This window comes from Eptesicus fuscus, chromosome 22 (assembly GCF_027574615.1).
Source record: "Eptesicus fuscus isolate TK198812 chromosome 22, DD_ASM_mEF_20220401, whole genome shotgun sequence".
NCBI lineage: Eukaryota > Metazoa > Chordata > Mammalia > Chiroptera > Vespertilionidae > Eptesicus > Eptesicus fuscus.
In genome coordinates this window covers 31,046,871-31,065,096 of record NC_072494.1, presented here as the reverse complement: position 1 = coordinate 31,065,096, position 18,226 = coordinate 31,046,871, and the positions used below count along the sequence as shown (strand labels likewise).

Genomic DNA, 18,226 nt, shown 5'->3' with positions numbered 1-18,226 from the left:
TCTCTGCAGGGCAAACACCTGGGCGAGCCCCACTTTGCTTGGGAGGGAACTCTTCTCTTTCCTTTCCCAGACACCGATGACAGCAGCCCAAGCACAGGAATGACCTGCCCCCAGGTCATAGGAAGCAATGGCGAGTCCCCGAGGACTGTGGCATAGGGTCTTGGATGGCCCACAGGCGGCCCCATGATCATCGATCGTTCTGAGCTCGGACCTTCCCTACAGACCCTATGGCTCCATGGCCACCTCTCTCCATCACCTCACAGAGACTGACGGAAAACCCACTGCGCCATTCTCTTTTCCCAGCTCCGGGAGCAAGGACCATCATGGCCCTGCAGTCTTTTCAGAGTTCCCCTTGAAGTCCTACTGACTCTAGTAGGAGGTAAAGAGAGTAGCTTTAAAATAAGGCCAAGCCTGGCTCCTACGTGTCCTCTAATGACCCCATGCAGCGGACAAAATCCAGACTTCTGAAGGGCAATCCCAATGAGAATTACAATAGAAACATAGCACTTGCTACAATCATTTTTCTGAGGTTATGTGTGTCTGCTTGGCTAATGAAGCAACTCTGGGCTCATCACCCTTCCTGCCGATGTCCCATACCCTGAGGAATGCCACAGGAGCGCGTGGGGAGACGTGGAGAAGGACAAGGAGCAAAGGGGCCTGGTGATGAGGCCAGTGGCGTGAAGCAAGGCCACAATTCATCTGGGGCCTCCAGGACCCCCCCACTCTGAACATCCTGAGGAGCCAGCTGCGGAGAATCCCTGGATCCCAAGGGCCCCTCTCCGGCTCTTACGCTTGGTCCACCTCTTTGGAGAAAGGAGCCTGAGGAGTCCCGGCTCTGTGTCTGTGGGACGCACCCACAGCACCTCAGCTGCTTTTTGGCCTTAACCATTAGAGACGGAAAGTTGAAAGGCGCTCCCCTCCCTGTCCCTCCAACTCCCCTTGTCCCGAGCTCATTACAAACGACGACTGTAGGAAAATATACGGTGATGCCAGACACAGGCTGTACAAGGACAGGGAATGCTGGGAAATCCTGTGCCCACCACAGTCTTTGGGAACTGGGAGAAGGAGCAGACCTACGTGAGGGGTTCTCGGTGCTCCCCCACCGATGTCCAAATGGCTGCTGCTCTTTTTCTGGTCGTTTTCATCTTTTACTAATATCACGGCAGTAAAAAATTAAAAAGGAAGGAAAACACCCTTTAGACCGCATGCCCCCTCTTCCGAAATTGCGCAAAGACAGTTCCGACGCACACTCCCCTTCCCACGCCTTTGACTGAAGGAGAGCGTGTGCCTAAGCAACTGGTCCCACTTTGGTTTTCTGTCAGGAAGAGCCTGCTTCGCGAGTGGTTGCTCATGTAGGTGTGCGTGGTGGGGGTGTTGCCTAGGGCAGGGGGGTCGGTTTTTGTCTCTGACTGTTTCTGAACAGACCTCTCAGCTAGTGCCGAAAATGTCTCTCCCCGATTCTGGGGAGTGGGGCCCGGATATTTCAAACAGCTCCGGGGGGGACTGGGAGGACCTTCTGGAAGCTAATATCCTGAGTATCTCGGCCAGCTGTGTCTCGATGTGGGTCATCTTGGTGTGCAGGGCCTTGATGTCCTCCTTCAGCTCCAGCTTGGCCTCCAGGATGCTGGCCTGCAGCGTCTGCTCAGGGATGGGGTAGAAGGAGTGCTTGACCTCGGCCAAGATGGGGCTGCGGTCCTGGGGGCTCCGGGCCTCGCCCACGTTGTCCAGGCGCAGGTCGCTCTTGGTGATGCCGCTGTCACACGAGTCCGTCTTCTTCAGTGTGGCCTCCCCGGCCACCTTGGTCCTCTCGGGGAGCGTCTCCATGGACTCGGCCTTGGATACTTTGTTCCAGTCCTCGCCCTTCCCGCAGGCATCTCGGAAGCGGGCCCAGCCCTTGCGCTTGGCACAGTCGCCGGCCTTGGCGCCCAGGCACTCGGACCCCGGCGCGTGCAGCTTGGCGAGGTCCGGCACCCCCGCCCCTGGGGGGCAGGTCTGGAGGGACACGGGCGTGGCCGGGCTCTCGCGCACCGTGACCACGCTGGCCTTTACCAGGCTGTGGTTGGCCGAGGCGTGCTCCACCAGGACACTGCCCTTCTCCACGTCCAGGTCATCCAGGTCCCGGCCCCCCCTCTCGGCCGCCAGCCTGGCCTCTTTCTGCTGCCGGAACCTCTGGAAGAGTCTCCGGACAGGATGGTCCGGGGGCAGGATCAGGGGGGCCTCATTCTTCCTTTTCATGCGCTCTTCCTCTTCCCGCTTCACGTCGCTGATCTTCCGGAACACGATCTGGGGAGAGACAAAAGGACACGCGTGTTGATGGGCCACGTGGTCCCTCTGCGGGTCACAGCTCTGGCTGCCAGCCTGCCCCCACAGGCAAGGCTCCCAGCCCCTCACATCCCTGCCAAGGCCTTCTGGGCTTTGGTTGGTGACTACCTTCACTTGCCTTTTCCTAAACTCTTGGCTTCCCAACAGCAAGAAATGGACTCTTATTGTGTCCTCTTCAAGAGGGGTTCTGTTCTTTGTAAGCCGCAATTCCCAAACAAGATACCAGCTGTTTACATCTTTATCCTATTACCTCTGAAAGCTCCCTAGGGGCCTAGCACTGTACTTTGCATATCACATCGTATTTTTACTTAATATATACATATACATATACATACATACATATATACATACATATATATATGTATGTATGTATATGTATATGTATATGTATATGTATATGTATATATTAAGTAAAAATACATAAACATACACACACACACACACACACACACACACTGCTGAGTGGCCAGATTATTATGATCTCTGAACGCATAATAATCTGGCCACTCAGTGTATATCCTATATAATAAAAGGCTAATATGCAAATTGTCCCCCCGACCAGGAGCTCGACCAGCAGGCAGGCTGGCCAACTGCCCATGTTCCCTCTCCTGGCCAGGCTGGCCGGACCCCACCCATGCGTGAATTCATGCACCAGGCCTCTAACACACACACACACACACACATATATATACTAGAGGCCCGGTGCACGAAATTCGTGCATGGAGGGGGGTTGTCCCTCAGCCCAGCCTGTACCCTCTCCAATCTGGGACCCCTCGAGGGATGTCCGACTCACAATCCAGGACTGCTGGCTCCCAACTGCTTGCCTGCCTGTCAGCCTGATCACCCCCTAACCACTCGGCTGCCAGCCTGTTTGCCCCCAACTTCCCTCCTCTGCCAGCCTGGTCACTCCTAACTGCCCTCTCCTGCAGGGTTGATCACCTCCAACTGCCCTCCCTTGCAGGCCTGGTCCTTCTCAACTGCCCTCCCTTGCAGGCCGGGTGCCTCCCAACTGCCCTCTCCTGCTGGCCATCTAGTGGCCATCTTGTGTCCACATGGGGGCAGGATCTTTGACCACATGGGGGCAGCTATATTGTGTGTTGCAGTGATGACCAATCTGCATATTACTCTTTTATTAGATAGAATAGAGGCCTGGTACAGGGGTGGGGGCCAGCTGGTTTGCCCTGAAGGGTGTCCCTGATCAGGGTGGGGTTCCCTTGGAGTGTGGGGCGGCCTGAGTGAGGGGCCTGTGGTGGTTTGCAGGCCGGCCATGCCCCCTTGGCAACCCAAGCGGAGGCCCTGGTGTCTGGAATTTATTTTCCTTCTACAATTGAAACTTTGTAGCCTGGAGTGGAGCCAAGCCTGGGGCTCCCTCCGTGGCCGGCAGTCATTTCTGTTGGGGTTATAATTGAAATTTTGTAGCCTTGAGTGGGTGGGCCCTGCCAGGGTGTGCGGAAAACTTTGCTTCCCCTGTTGCCAGGAGCAACCCTGGCCTGCTCTCTCAAGCTCCATTCTGCCGCCATTTCTGTTTGAATTTGTTTACCTTCTGTAATTGAAACTTTGTAGCTTGAGTGGAGGCTTAGGCCTGGCAAGGGCAGGCGGAAAGCTTGGCTTCCTCTGTTACCTAGGAAACCTTGATCTCTGTGGCTGTAGCCATCTTGGTTGGGTTAATTTGCATACTTGCTCTGATTGGATGGTGGGTGTGTCGGAGGTATGGTCAATTTGCATATTTATCTATTAGGTAGGATGTGTGTATATACACACACACACACACATATATATTAGAGGCCTGGTGCATGAATTCACACAAACGTACATATACATACACATACACACACATTGAGTGGCCAGATTATTATGCGTTCAGAGATCATAATCTGGCCACTCTGTGTGTGTGTGTGTGTGTGTGTGTAATCTACCCTAAGAGAACAGGGATTGTCTCTTTTGTTCTCTGTTTCCAGAACTTGGAAAACACCTGGTAACTAGGGGGCCCTTTGTAAATATTTGTGGAATGAATGAATAACAGATAAATATGAGCTAATGAATCAATGGGAGAATGTGTTCTGCCTGGAAAGATGAAATCACAGAGCTCATTAATGTTATAAGAAGAAGGGATTGGTTCAAACACACAGTCTTCTTACCCACTCCCAACATCAAAGGACAGGGGCAGCCTTGAGACGAAATGAGATGTTTTAAGGCTAAAGAAAAGGAAGCACTTCTTCAGATATTGAGGAGTCAACACAGAACTTATCCCGGGAGGTTGTACAGTAGAGCATCCCGCAGGTTAACAAAGGCTGATGATGCGTCCACGGTGGACACGTAGCTCCTCCTCGAGGAGTTGGCTGTGCTCCTCAGCCAAACGCCCCACAGGTCGTGGCCATGTGGCCGTGTCATCAGCGGGGGCAGCTCAGCACTCACCGGCTAGTCTCCTCGGCTCTATGCTGACTCTGAAGTCTCTTGGCTTTTCCCAAAGGGTCGTGCTAGTGCTGTCCCCGCTCATCCTGGGTGCCCGAGGCAGCCCCACCTGAACACACAGGCTCCTCCGATGCACAGGTGAACCAGGAAGGAGCTGCCTGCAATTCCAGAAGGCCTCTGAGCCCTCCCCCGCCCCCGGAAGTCAGAGAACAAAACCAGCAGCCCTGCGGACACAGAGCTGACGTGGTCTGACGGCTTTGCTTATCTGGGGTCTAGGTCTCTGCTTGCTAACTTCAGCCGCTCTTTTGGAGAAGTTGGTCATGGACTCTCAGAGGCAGCCATGACCAGACATTTGGCCAAGTACTTTAGATCCAAGTGGGCCGGAGTGGCCGCGTGACTCACGACCATGAGTCTGTGCTGCCACAGCAGCCGTCCTCTGCTCTGCAATGCTCCACAGCAGCAGCCTGCCCTAGGAATGATGGGCAAGACCCCAAGCCCAGGATGCCTTCTGCTCTGAACAGGCTCTAGCGGGAGGCCTGGGAAAGTCTGTCTTGCTTTTCTAAGTATTCCGTGAAATTTTAACAGGTGCCATGAAGGTGGAAAGTTTCTAAATGAAATGAATTTGAGCCACATGACAATGTTAAATTTGCTGCTTTACTGTAGGAATTCTCAGAGCCTTAACGTGCTAGTGAGCCTTACGAATGTCAACGACGACACTATCCCAGGCAGCATTTCTGAAATTCTTTCCTCCAGACGCTCTCTTTGGAAGGGTAGTGTCCCCCAGAACCCCCTCTGCCCAACACTGAAATTACATCAGTGTGGGCGGATGAGGTGCCCTCTGTATTAGTGCAGAGCCCTAATGGATGGGAAGGCTGTTTCCATGTTTCAGCTAAATGGTGCCTATCTCGACCCCTACTGCAGAGCCCCTGGAGTTTGGGGTTTGGAGTCTCCATTGCAGATTCACTGCCCCCTGGTGGATGGAAATGGATCAATTCAAACACTAAGACATGATGGATGAAGCTGTCGGATCAACTCTCCTGCCCCTCAATGGCTCTATGTGCTCTGTCTGTACTGAGCAATTTCAGGTCCTGAAATAACTCCCTTCAATATCATCTTCCACCCCGTTCCTTCAACAGGATTCCTTCGTAACCTTTAGGATTCAGCTTAGGAGTCATCTACTCCAACAAGCTTCCCTGCCTCTCCCCGACCCCCAGTCAGAAGACCTTCCTGGTGGTACCAAGCTTGGGGCAGCCACATGCACCTCCATTGCAGATTCCTGTTAAGAGGCAGCATTTTGCCTATTTGTCTTTTCCTTAGGCAGTAGCTCCCTGAAAGTGGGCACAATGCATTATTCTCCATTGTATTTGTGTGTGTGTGTGTGTGTGTGTGTTTCACCTTCAGTATCGGCCTGGTACATACCATGCTAAATCAGTGGTCAATGAATCAATGAATGCATCAGTGAATAAACTATGGCCAACCCCCTGTTTGTGAGGCCCATGCTAGGGTGAAAGAGGTGATGTGTATGCCCCCAGCATGCACACGCACACACACACGTCTATGGCTGATGTTTGTGGTCTAGTAGAGAGAGAAAAAGAGATTACAGGTCGCTGTCTCAGTGCACAACACAGAAGCTCCTGAAGAGTAATGAATAAATAAAAGCCTAAGGGACTTCCATTTTCCCTCATCTTTAAATCAGACTGACCTAATACTGATTTCATCATCCCTGTCTGACCAATTTTTATTTTGTCAATCTCTTACGTGAGCTCAGCGAGCTGATATTTAGAAGTAGCCCTGAGATGAAGGTTTTTAACAGGTGCCACGAAGGTGAGAAGTTTCAAAATGAAATTAATTCGAGCCACATGAAGGCCAGGCCCTGAGCAAGTGCCCTCACACCCGCCCTCACCAGCTGGAACAGCCTCGTCCCCAAACTCCCATCAGAGCAGCGCCAGGTTTTCCTCTTTTGTTTTCCTGTTTAATGTATTGGGCTTCGTTGTAAGATTTCACTCTGGGAAAGGATTCCTTGGTCCAAAAAAACCACTGGATGAGATCACCTCTGAAGTCCCTTTGAGGATGCACAATTCGTGATTACAATAGCACAGTACTTTTTATTGTGCTTTACAGCTTATTCCATATACCCAAGTGCATTATCTCATTCAAGCCAAAATCCCAGGGAGGGGTGCAGGGGTCTCCTCCCACAGTTTGGTGAGGAGACTGGGGCTTAGCTGGTAGAGCGACCTGCTGAAGGTCACACTGCTAGGTAGAAACAACTCCAGTGGATCAGGGCTCTTGCCTTGACATCACCTTTGTTCACATTGGCCATCTGTAGACAGGGGCCACAGCAACAGGGAGGTGCAGGATCTGTCTGAAGCGGTTGTTACCAGGGGCCCCCTAATCACCCCTGGGAAGGCCCAGCCTTGGAGACGGGCTGACACGGATCCCGGCACCAGTGATGGGCTAATTCCGACCTTCCTGGCCAGCCAGTATCCTACCAGCCCACAGCAGGGCCTGACGTGTTGGGCGTGTGAGGCCCACACAGAATGCTAAACAGCTCGTGACTTACTGGAATATGGGGAGACAGAGGATGCCTCAGGGCTGGGACGGCTGCTGTGCCTCCCTCATCCATCTCCGCATCCGTCTGAGGGCTCACCAAGCAACGACCCTGAGCCTGGGAGGCCTTTGAGAAGCGGTGGTTAGGCTGAAATGAATCGACACCCCACTCCTCCAGCTGCAGGGCCTTCTGAGAAGCTATTTTCAAGTTTATTTGAAAAAGCGTTCCCCCTCTTCTGGGTTGTATCCAAAGAGGGCCTGGCCCCTCTCGAGCACACCAGAATGAGGCCAAGGGGAGCAGGAGTTCCTCGGGGCCATTGAGCACGAGGGTCCCGGCCGCACCAAGAGGGAAAGACAGCTGTGGGAGGGGGTGGACTGCCCAGAGTCCTGAAGGCACAGCAAATGGAGCCTGGTGCTTAAAAGAGTAAAACTACATCTAATATGTGCAGTGTCAGTTCTCAGTGACATTGTGAGTAAATGAGAGGCTAAGGTATGAATCGTAGACAACCGTAGGTAAGCTAAAAGGGATTTAGCTTGGTTTTTACTGGACTCAGACACACATCCCCGAACTGAAACACACAGAGCAGGAGAAAGAACACAGGCTCGGAGTGGCCCCAGCTCCGCCACTGTGTGACCCTGGGCGAATCACGTTCCTCCTCAGCTGGACCAGATCAACAGGTCTCAAGGTCCCAAATGTGGCTGCGCTTCAGAACCACATGGAGAGGCTGCTATCTACAGAGCGAGATGTTCCCTGGCAAGGTCAGAAATTGGCGTTGGTAACAAGCCCCTAGGTGATTCTGATGCGGGCAGCCTGACCTGATCCGTGGACCAAGGTCTCAGAAACCTGGGTTGATGGCTGGTGTGAACATGAACCTCTGCTGTCTGTGTGTGTGTGCTCACCTGTGAGTGGCCACACACTACCCGCCCCCTCCTCACCTCCCTGCCTGGCTCAGCCCTCCTGGGTGCTGTCTGGGATTGAAGGTGGTGGGGGGGGGGGGAGGGTTTTGGGAATGCCAGCGGGATGACTCCAATGAGTCCCTGGTCCCTAAAGGGTGCCTGAAAGGGGACTGGCAAACTCTCAGCTTAAGTCCAAGGTTCTAGGGGCCCAGGTGGGCGGGAGCTGGTGGAGTGGCATGGAGGCTCTAGGGGCCCAGGATGGGCGGGAGCTGGTGGAGTGGCATGGAGGCTCTAGGGGCCCAGGTGGGCGGGAGCTGGTGGAGTGGCATGGAGGCTCTAGGGGCCCAGGATGGGCGGGAGCTGGTGGAGTGGCATGGAGGCTCTAGGGGCCCAGGTGGGCGGGAGCTGGTGGAGTGGCATGGAGGCTCTAGGGGCCCAGGTGGGCGGGAGCTGATGGAGTGACAGGCAGCATGAGCACCAGCTCTGGAAATCAGACAGACTTGTTCCCCAAGCCTCCGTGTCTTGTCTATAAACGTAGATACCACTCCTGACTTCATAAGACTACCAGAGGATTAAGCTGGATAACATCAGCAAGCCTTTAAGAAGAGTGCTTGACATTTAACAGTTGCTGAGTAAATGCAGTACATATCATTCTTCAAGGGGTGACTTTTGAGATGATTCTAGAAGGATGAGCTGGAATTAGGAAGAAAAGGTAAGGTGCTCATGCAGGGAACAGCACATGGAATGACACCATGTGCCACCTGCCTGTGACAGGAAAGTGTCTTCGTGGTAGCGGTCCCCGTGGGGTGGGGGGCACCGCTGTTAAATGGGTGGTGTGTGCTACCTCACGCCCTCCTGGCAGCAGCCCCCCAGGTGGACACAATCACTGTCCTCATTTTTCAGATGAAGGAACGGAGGGGCTAAGACAAACCCTGACCACCAGAGGCCCCACCATGCCCAGGTGCTAAGCCGTCCTAATAGGGAAAATGCCTTGGTTTCAGGGAAAAGGACGATTTCTCTCAGCCTATGTTCATAACCTCTGGCCCTGCCCCGCCACCCTCTCTGCTCGTTTCTCTCCCTCCCTGTCCATCAGCAACTTCTCTAAAGAATTCAGGGACAGAACACTGAAGCAGAGAGAAGATGTGGCCCAGGGGAGGAGAGAGGTCAAGAAGCAGAGACCCCTGAGCACTTAAGGAGGAACCGATTCGCTAGGTACATTAGGCTGTGCGGCCTTTTAATTCCTCAGGACGGGGCGTGACTTCAGATGAGAGCCAGCCTTGATGGCCCAGGCAAGCAGGGGCTGCAGCAGGTGAGCCGCTGGCCTCTCAGTAGGGCCATACATGTCACTCTCCTCCTTGCTTTGTGTTCCCTCTGCGTAGCAGTGAATCGTGAACACCAAAAGGTATGTCCAGTTGGAACCTCAAACGTGACCTTATTTGGAATTAGGGTCTTTGCAGATGAAATTATTCTGCACTAGGGTGGACCCTCCATCCAATGAGTGTCCTTATAAGGGGCAGAAAAGAGAAGACAGGAAACACAGCAAAAGGCCACATGATGATGGAGGTGGCTATCAGAGTTACGTAACTACAAAACCAGGAAATGCTGAGGATTGCAGGCAGCAACCAGAGGCAGGAGAGAGGCATGGAGCAGATCTCCCAGAGCCTCCAGAGGAACCCACCCTTCAGACGCCTTGGTTTCAGACTTCTAGCCTCCAGAAGAGAGAGAGAGTAACTCTGTGTTGTTTAAGCCGCCCAGTGTGCGGTAATTTGTTATGGCAGCTGCCGGAGACTAGACTCAGTTTCCTTTACTGCTGCTTCCCATCCCCTAAACCCTCAGCATGGCCCTCCCAACGCCCTGCCTTGCTGTGTCCGCACAAGTTCCTGCTTCCGTGCCCACCTGCTTCACGCAGCTGAGGTGCCAACAAGACCTGGTGCCATGCCCACCCTGCTGTGCGCTGGCACAGACCCTGAGGACATCAGCAAAATTCCTACTTCCAGTCCTGCTGCAGCGACGCAACGAAATGACATTTGAGGGAAGCCCCTCCCTCCCTCCACAGTCATAAATCGAGCTGCTCTTCCCTCTGGCCCCAGCCACATAACCTGAGACTTCCCACGCCGAGCATGACTACACCCACTTCCCCTGTCCGAGCCGGCGCAGTCCCTCTTCCCACCCAGGCCTTCCTCAGTGCGGCAGGAAAAGACAGGGCCAAATGTAGAGCTGCTGGCCCCCCTCATCAGAGGTGCTCAGGGCTAAGACAGGTGCGCCTGTGTTCAGCCTCCAGCAGCCCTGAACAACGCCTCCCCCGTCTCCGGGAGCTCTACGGTGACTTCTGAAATCACGGCAACACCTGCACCTCGGAAGGTGAGCAAGTGGAAGGATCCGTGGCACGCAGGACGCAAACCCACCAAACACGTCACCACTGGGCATCCAGCTCATTCCCTCACCCCCTTCAGAATCCTGCTCCCCATGCAGGGTTGGGACTGTTCTCTCCCCCCGGGCATAGTCTTCTGAACTTCCCTTTGGCCTCCTGGCCTGCGATGGAGAAAATGGAAAAGAGGGGAAAGAGTTGTGCTGGAGACAGCAGCCAAGGGAACCTGTGAGAGGAGGGAGAGGCAGGGTGGGCGCTGAAGGGCCAGCATCTCACGGCACCACCTTACATCGGAGTCACTCTCCGGTGTTCCCTCCCTCCCTCATCTGAGCCTTCCGCCCAAAGAGCGGCCAACACCAACCAACCACTTAACGAAGGATCAGACATTGGGCTCAGCACTTTGTCCAATCCGTTACTCACTCCTCACAACCACCCCGTGCGGTGGACACAGAAGTCACCCACTCAGTAAGCCTTCCCCTGGTGTCCTCTGGACTAGCATCTTGGCAGCTTTACTTCTTACCACTGAAAGGACAGTAACTCAAGATTTACCCATCCCGCACGTCTTCTGGTTGGCTGCATTGTCTTAAATTTTTCTGGATTAAAGATTCTGATACAAAGCATGTATTTGCATAATTATAATCCCACCCTTAAAAATAGTTCTCTACCAAAACAACTGAGAATTCTGACAACTTGTACATCATTGGAGAGTTGGCTCTGACATCACTGTCCTTGTCCTCCGAGATGGGTGCCACCCTGTCTGTGGGGTGTGGCTGGGCTGCTGTGGCACATCTCAGCCGTCAGGTCACACCATCCCATGCGCAAAGCACCAGAGCAAATACCTCTTCCACCCCTGCAACTGTCTGGGTTTGGAAAATGATGGCGATAACAATGTCACTGCTTGGATTGTTCTAGACCAGTGGTTCTCAACCTTTCTAATGCCGCGACCCTTTAATACAGTTCCTCATGTTGTGGTGACCCCCAACCATAAAATTATTTTCATTGCTACTTCATAACTGTAATTTTGCTACTGTAATGTAAATACCTGTGTTTTCCGATGGTCTTAGGCTCTACAGCAGCGGTTCTCAACCTGTGGGTCGCAATCCACAGGTTGAGAACCGCTAGCAGGGTTGCCTAAGACCATCGGAAAACACAGATATTTACATTACGATTCATAACAGTAGCAAAATTACAGTTATGAAGTAGCAACGAAAATAATTTTATCATTGGGGTCACAACATGAGGAACTGTATTAAAGGGTCGCGGCATTAGAAAGGTTGGGAACCACTGTTCTAGGGGTTGCCTCTCCCCAGTAAATAATTTTCTGTTGTACTGTTAAAATCCACATTTCTCACAACTGGATACTGAATCCGAGAGCCACCACATACACGAGTTCAAGTGGGAACTGGCTCATCAGAGTGCAGCCGCTCGGCTGCCAAGGGAGCTTGCCGGCTGCAATCCCAGAGAAAGTGTCCCCGTCACCCACTCACATCCACACTGAACACATCCTCAGAACTGTCTGCACGGTGAGCCTCCCACACCCAGGAGGCAGGGGGCCAGGTGAAAGGGACTGGGAGAATCGCAGCGCGAGGTCACATCTCGCTGATGTGCTAGGTCCCTGTGCCTTCTAGCGAGCTCTCAGCACAGCAGCCCTGCGCGAAGTGTGGGCTCATCTGGAGAGCTAGTGCCTCTTCCCTTGTCCTGCGGGGGTGTTTCAGTTTGGGGGACAGGGTGGGGAGGAACTGGGAGCTGGGTTGGGAGGAAGCCTGCATCCCCCAGCAGGGCCGGCCATGCAGAATTAAGGGAAGGGGTGGGCAGTAGGAGACTGGTCAGACAGGGCTCCTTGGAGGCCAAGGGTTCTTTCAGTGATAAGGGTCACTGGCTCCATGAGCTTTTCCTTTTGGGGCCTTCGTCTCCTTTCCTGGAGAACACGGGGTGCACATATGAGGGGGTGCACCAGTGCGCTTCTTCCATTATCTGCCCATGCTATGCTCCTTTAGAGATCAGAGTGGGTGTCTGACCAGGAGCCTCACTGCTTCTCTGGACCAGGGCAGAGGTCTTGCTGTCCCTGCTAAGGCCTGGGCATCGTACCCCACTCCAGAGTATGCCTGGCCCAACACTGGCCACCGAGACTCAGGGCTGGACGCAGGAGGGGTGCACAGGCGTGAGCAGTCTTGGGCTTCTTAGTGAGGTCTGAGCCCAGTGGTACATAAGGCAGACTCAAGCGGCCGTCTCTGCAAAGACGGCCAGAAGTAGAGGAGGCCGGAGTGCGGTCTGCCCTCCGCTTTATCACGGCATCCTCTCTCAGCACTGCACCCGCAGGCCTACCCGTCACCACCAGCTGAGTGAGGAGCCTGTCACCTCCCCTCTCTGAGCCTTTCCCCAGGCTCTCAGAAGGACTCAGTTTTTGGATGAATCATGGCCCAGCTGTGGCCTTGGAGGAAGCCAGTGTGATTCACAGCTGCTACTGGCCAGGCCAATGCTAAGCGTCTCCTTGCCTTGTCTTAGCTCTCAAGCACAAGCCCACGAAGTGCTACCCTTCCTTCACAGTGAGGGACTCAGGCTCAGAGAGGGGAAGGGCTTTCCTGGCAGTTTATGCAACTAGTCTACAGAGCAGTGATCAGGGCCCAAGTCAGCTGACCCCCGAGCTCTGCCATCAGGGCTGGGAGGGCCTTGGGAAGCGCCCTGGGCAGGTCTCCAGGGCCCTGGGGAGAGCCGAGTACCTGGGAGCTGGTAGGACTTGCCTGGGAGACTGAACACGGAACAGGATCAGGGTGCTCTGCACGTGGCCTGGGCTGTGCAGTGAACACCTTTGAGGACCAATGAGATCATGAGAAACTACAGCCAGTGCTAATCACCCTGACCCAGAACTGCCTCCTGCCCTGGGACTGGGGCTAAGAGGTCATTTCCATCCTCAGGACTGTTCACCCACCTCGATGGCAGCCCCTAAGGTTCTTGTGCCAAATGCAGACATAGGATGTGCTTATTTCAACCCCAGATGACGCCTCATTCCTAGAGAGCAAACACAATCACTTATCTCCCAAACTGCACGTTCACACAAAATCCCATGCTGCTGCCACTCCCTGCCACAGAGGGAGGGGCGTGCCCTCCTTCTGGCCTGTGGTCTGCGCTGGGCTCGGGCACCAGCTCCTCTGAAAAGGGGCCTGGCCGTGCGATCTGCCAGAGGCCATCTTTTCCAAGGCCCTTCGTCTTGCCCCCATCAGCCACACCCCCATACGAGGCAAGCCTGTTTCCGGTAGAGTAACCCACATCAATGCATCTGGGAAAGTGACATTTTAATTTTCAGGAAGCAGCTGATGCAGAATTAGGGGACTGGTGGTGCATATCAAGTGGCTGCATCCCTTCCACCTCCTCCGTTCTGTATTTTTTCACACACTATCCTTGCAAGCCCACGGCGCAGGGACAGACCGATACACGGATGGCAGAAGTTGGTCCTGAACCCAGTACAGCGCTCAGAAGGCCCATTTATTGGGCTGCAGGGTCTAGCCTGCACTTTTCCAACGTTTCTGCCTCACAACTACAAACAACCTTTGGGCTTCTGAGTTGACCCAGAAGCTGAACGTCTGGACAATTTGTCCTTCCCATCCCGCCCCGATACTCAGCCCGCTGACGGCAAGCGGGGAGCTGCAGTGTTCTTGGCCGGCATGGGGGAGTCAGGCAGGGGCAGCATAAGCACTGCCCACTGGTCCCCCATCAGTTCTCAGCACCCAAGGCTGGTGTCTCTCACAGCTTAACCTGTGGGGAATCCCCAGGGAGCCTCCCAACTTTACCGGGCCGTAGAAAGACCACTAGAGATACTGCATGGAAAGTGCCTAACACCCATAGTACACTTAGTAAATGCTGCCCATTAATACTGCTAAACTAGATTTGATCCTGTCCTGTTTCCCCCACTGGTGCTTCCATCAAAGACGAGATGAAATGCTGCCTTCCCAGCTCTCCTGTGAGACCTCTGACAACAGAAACCACGCCTCATATTTCTATATCCCCGGCAGGGCCAGGCCTAGTGCAGGGCACATAGCATGTGCTCACAACACCTGGGTTTGAAGTGCAATGGCCCATTCTTGGCCTAAACCTGTGATCCCAGGCTTGTGTTCTTAGTTTCTCATTTTGCTCTGGAGGCCCAGCCCCAAGGCAAGAGGGCATATATAGACCAGCAGCTAACTGAACAGGAAGAATCCAGGTGCGCTGCATGGGGTCGGTGTTCAGACATGGTGCCCCGGGACTGAAGGGCAGAGTGTACCCTGGCAGCGGCCAGCCCTGGGAGGAACGAGGCCCCTCACTCTGGGACTGCCCATCACACCCAGCTGTCAGCACCAGGAAGCAGCACCCAAGCAGGGAGAGTGCCCCGGGCCAGAGCAGACACCACAGTGCAATCTCCTGGGTCACGGGTGGGAAGCCTCTGGTGGCACCTGAGAACCTGTCTCCAGGGCAGGGGCCCTTCCTGCGCCTGCTGTGACGTCTAAGGAAGGGGGGGCTGAGACGCGCACAATGCCTGGGGTCTCGGTAGGAGGGCTGACTTCCTGGCCCTTTCAGAGTTTAGGTTATCACCCTGGTTTCTAGTAACAATCTCCCAGCCTCAAAGGTTAGGGACCCCGGGCGCCTGCACAGCCCCTCCACAGACTCACTCCCATTTCTCCTCCTTTGTTTGTCAGAGGCCAGCGGTTCCTCTGATAACAAAGGCAGAGGAGCCCAGAGAGGGATGCTGGAATCAGGGACCTCAACAGGCACTTGGTCCAGTCCTGTGTCTTCTAACCCATTCAATGCAAGCGGCCATTACCCCTGGCATAACAGTGTGACCACTGACATCCGTTCCCTGCGTGTGGTTGCAGCAAGCTGGCACACGCGCTGTCGCCTTTGGGACCGCAGTGGCCCTGCAGCACACGTGGGGCTCGTGTTCTTATTCTGTGTAGATGGAGACAGTCTGGGAGAGCAAGGCCCTGGCTCTGCCAACCCTCACTGCTACTCCCTTTACTGAAGGCCCGTTCTGTATTAACTGTCTAATAGTCAATTTTATATTGGTCAGTGGTCAATTTTATGAAGCAGAGAAAACACACACACGGTTTTATCTGCTTCTACTTAAATCCAACTCCACTTGCTCTTAACAGACATGGAGAGTGGCTGATCAGTGCCCTTTCCTCCTGTCCATACTTTGCAAAGTCAAGGACAGCCAAGGACTCATCCAGCAGCCTTCTCTTTGCCGGGCAGCAAACTCAAGCTCTCCTTCCCACCCCGTCAGCGTCAGCGGTCAGCGGGGCTCTGCGGGGCTGAAAGCAGGTTGGGAGGGGCTTGGTCTTGGTCGGAGTTGCCCAGGCAGGAGTGAGGGGGTTCAGAAGGCAGGCCAGCAGGGCAGCACGCATGCCCGGATGATGGGCATTTATCTCATCTGCATTGAGAATGTTGGAGAAAGCCACAGACTTCATCACCCCCGCTCCCTGCCTACCCCCAACCTCCATACCTCTCTGCTAGGCCAGGGTTGGGGGGATTTTAGAGGGCACCTGCTGAGAAGCACCGGAAATAGCCAAGACCTGCAGCCTCACCAGGGAAGAGGGAAGGTCAGCTCAGGCTCTCGGTGCAACGCCCCTCCTAAGCCTTCACACCTGACCCTCCTGCAGCTTCTTGTCTGCTCCAGCCCCGAGGAGCTTCACAGAGAAGAATCACAGGCTCCTCAAGTCTCTTCCCCGGGGCCTCGCCTTCACCTCGAGAAATGCACGAAGGTCGTGGGCCAGACAGACAGTGAGCTTCCTGAGGTGTGTGATTTGGGGCTAACCAAATGGCAGCTATCAGAGCGACAGGGACAGAGTCGAGGAGCAGATGGCAGCTGGAGAGCCGAGTTATAGTCCAACTTTAGCCAGAGGTGTTCCTGGGACCCTCGCCCTGACACAGACCCCATGTGACTGCAGTTTCCCCTAAAAAACACAGCCAAGACCATGATGTGAATGCTGAAGAGATCATAGGAAAGTGCTCCGAAGACAGAGCTCAGAGCTCTCACCTCTGAGGCCTCCTGGTCTCCTGTCCTTGGCCATCCTCCCCCTGGGGAACCCTTGCTTGTAGTTCTGAGTCAGGGTCGCCCTCCCTGCCAGCTCTCACCCCCTTACGATCAGCCCTCCCTCCCTCCTGCTGGCATCCCTCCCAGGCTATCCTGCCCCTCTTCCCTATGTCTGGGCCTCCCAATTTCAATTGCAGCCTGTCCTACGCCATGCCATCCCTGAATAATGCTCCCGCAACCGTAATCGGCAGTAACAACACCGAACAATCACTAAGAGCTGGGTGGTGTGCCATCTCCTCTGCATACTGTATTTTATTGGGTTCTTCTAATAACCTCACAGTAGGTACTGTCACTAGCCCCATCTGACAGATGAAGAAACTGAGACTTGGAAGGTTACGTGATGTGACTGAGATTCCGGTCCAAAGCGTTAGACTCCAGGGCCTGTCTTTTGCCAATTAATTCAATCCTCCTCGTCAATATTTTCATTCATCTTGAAATCGCCCCTTTCACCAAGCCCTCCAGACTCACTCAGCCTTCGCTGCCACTAGTTGCCGAATTCGGATCCACTGTCACCCCTCTCCATCCACAATCGCCGACTTGTTCAGGGAATGCAAACACCTTTTAGTTTCCGTAGCCGTGCCATGCAGAGTGGGAAGTAAAATAGGCCCCAAGATACGCAAAGCATTTGAAAACCAAATAAAAAACGACATTGGGTTTAGCCCGTATTTGGGGTTATGTGAGCCATGGCTGGTGACGGAATGTGGGTGTCAGAAACCTAATGATTGAGCACCGCACACAGCCGGGCTAAAAGGACCTCATGTAGCAATTTTTTCTACTTCTGTTACAGAGGTGGAAACTGAGGCCCAGGAGGGGCAGGGACGTCCTTCAGGCCTCACCGCCAGGAAATGGCAGCCTGAACTGGGGGTCCCCCACCCCTGCTCTTCCAGGTCCCAGACCACGCTTCTCCTCATGGAGCTGGAAGCGGGACATGCATAACTAGCTAAGCCAAGTGGCTAATAACCCCCCGCCTGACCCTCGTTTCCCAGATGAGGAAACCGAGGCTCAGGCCACGTCAGCGCAAAGTGAAGGAGCCGAAGCCCTGGGAGGTCCCTGGTTCCTGTTTCCTACGTTCCCGCCTCACATTTGACAAACATCTACTGAACCACATTGTGTCAGGCACCACGCGGAAGGCGGGGCGTGAGGGAGAGAGCACAGGCCCCACTCCGGGAATTCGCCGCCCAGGAAAGCAGCCGCTGTGGGGAGGGTGACATGGGTGCTGGGACAGGTCGGGAAGGCACCCAGGTCAGCTCTCCATGTATTCATTTTTAAAAAATCCTCACCCGAGGATCCTCAGTCCCGCCCCAATTGATTTCTAGAGAGAGTGGAAGGGACGGGGAGAGACAGACAGACAGACATAGACTGGTTGCCTGCCACATGCACCCCAGCCAGGGCCAGGGACCGAGCCTGCCACCGAGGTACGTGCCCTCGACCAGAATCAAACCCGAGACCCTTCAGTCCACCAGCTGACGCTGTAACCACTGAGCAACCGGCCAGGGCTCTCCATGTAATCTTGTGCTTGACCAACATCGGAGAGGAGTCTGGGAGGTGTGGGCGAGGGCAGCCATGCCCCAGGGGGGTGCCAGGTAATCAGTGCTGGGCAGGCGCCCCCAGCTCTG

The 18,226-nt window shown here is 54.3% G+C and overlaps 1 protein-coding gene across 2 annotated transcripts in view; it reads right to left on the bottom strand.

The window, feature by feature from the left end:
* Positions 1-1,218: 1,218 nt before the first annotated feature.
* KCNH1 (potassium voltage-gated channel subfamily H member 1) overlaps positions 1,219-18,226 on the bottom strand; it is a 264,356-nt gene continuing 247,348 nt past the window's right edge. For both annotated transcript variants that reach the window (XM_008145998.3, XM_008145999.3), the window contains exon 11: positions 1,219-2,283. In XM_008145998.3, coding sequence (XP_008144220.2) covers positions 1,429-2,283 — 855 coding nt within the window. In that variant the 3' untranslated portion in view covers positions 1,219-1,428. The remainder of the gene's footprint in view (positions 2,284-18,226) is intronic.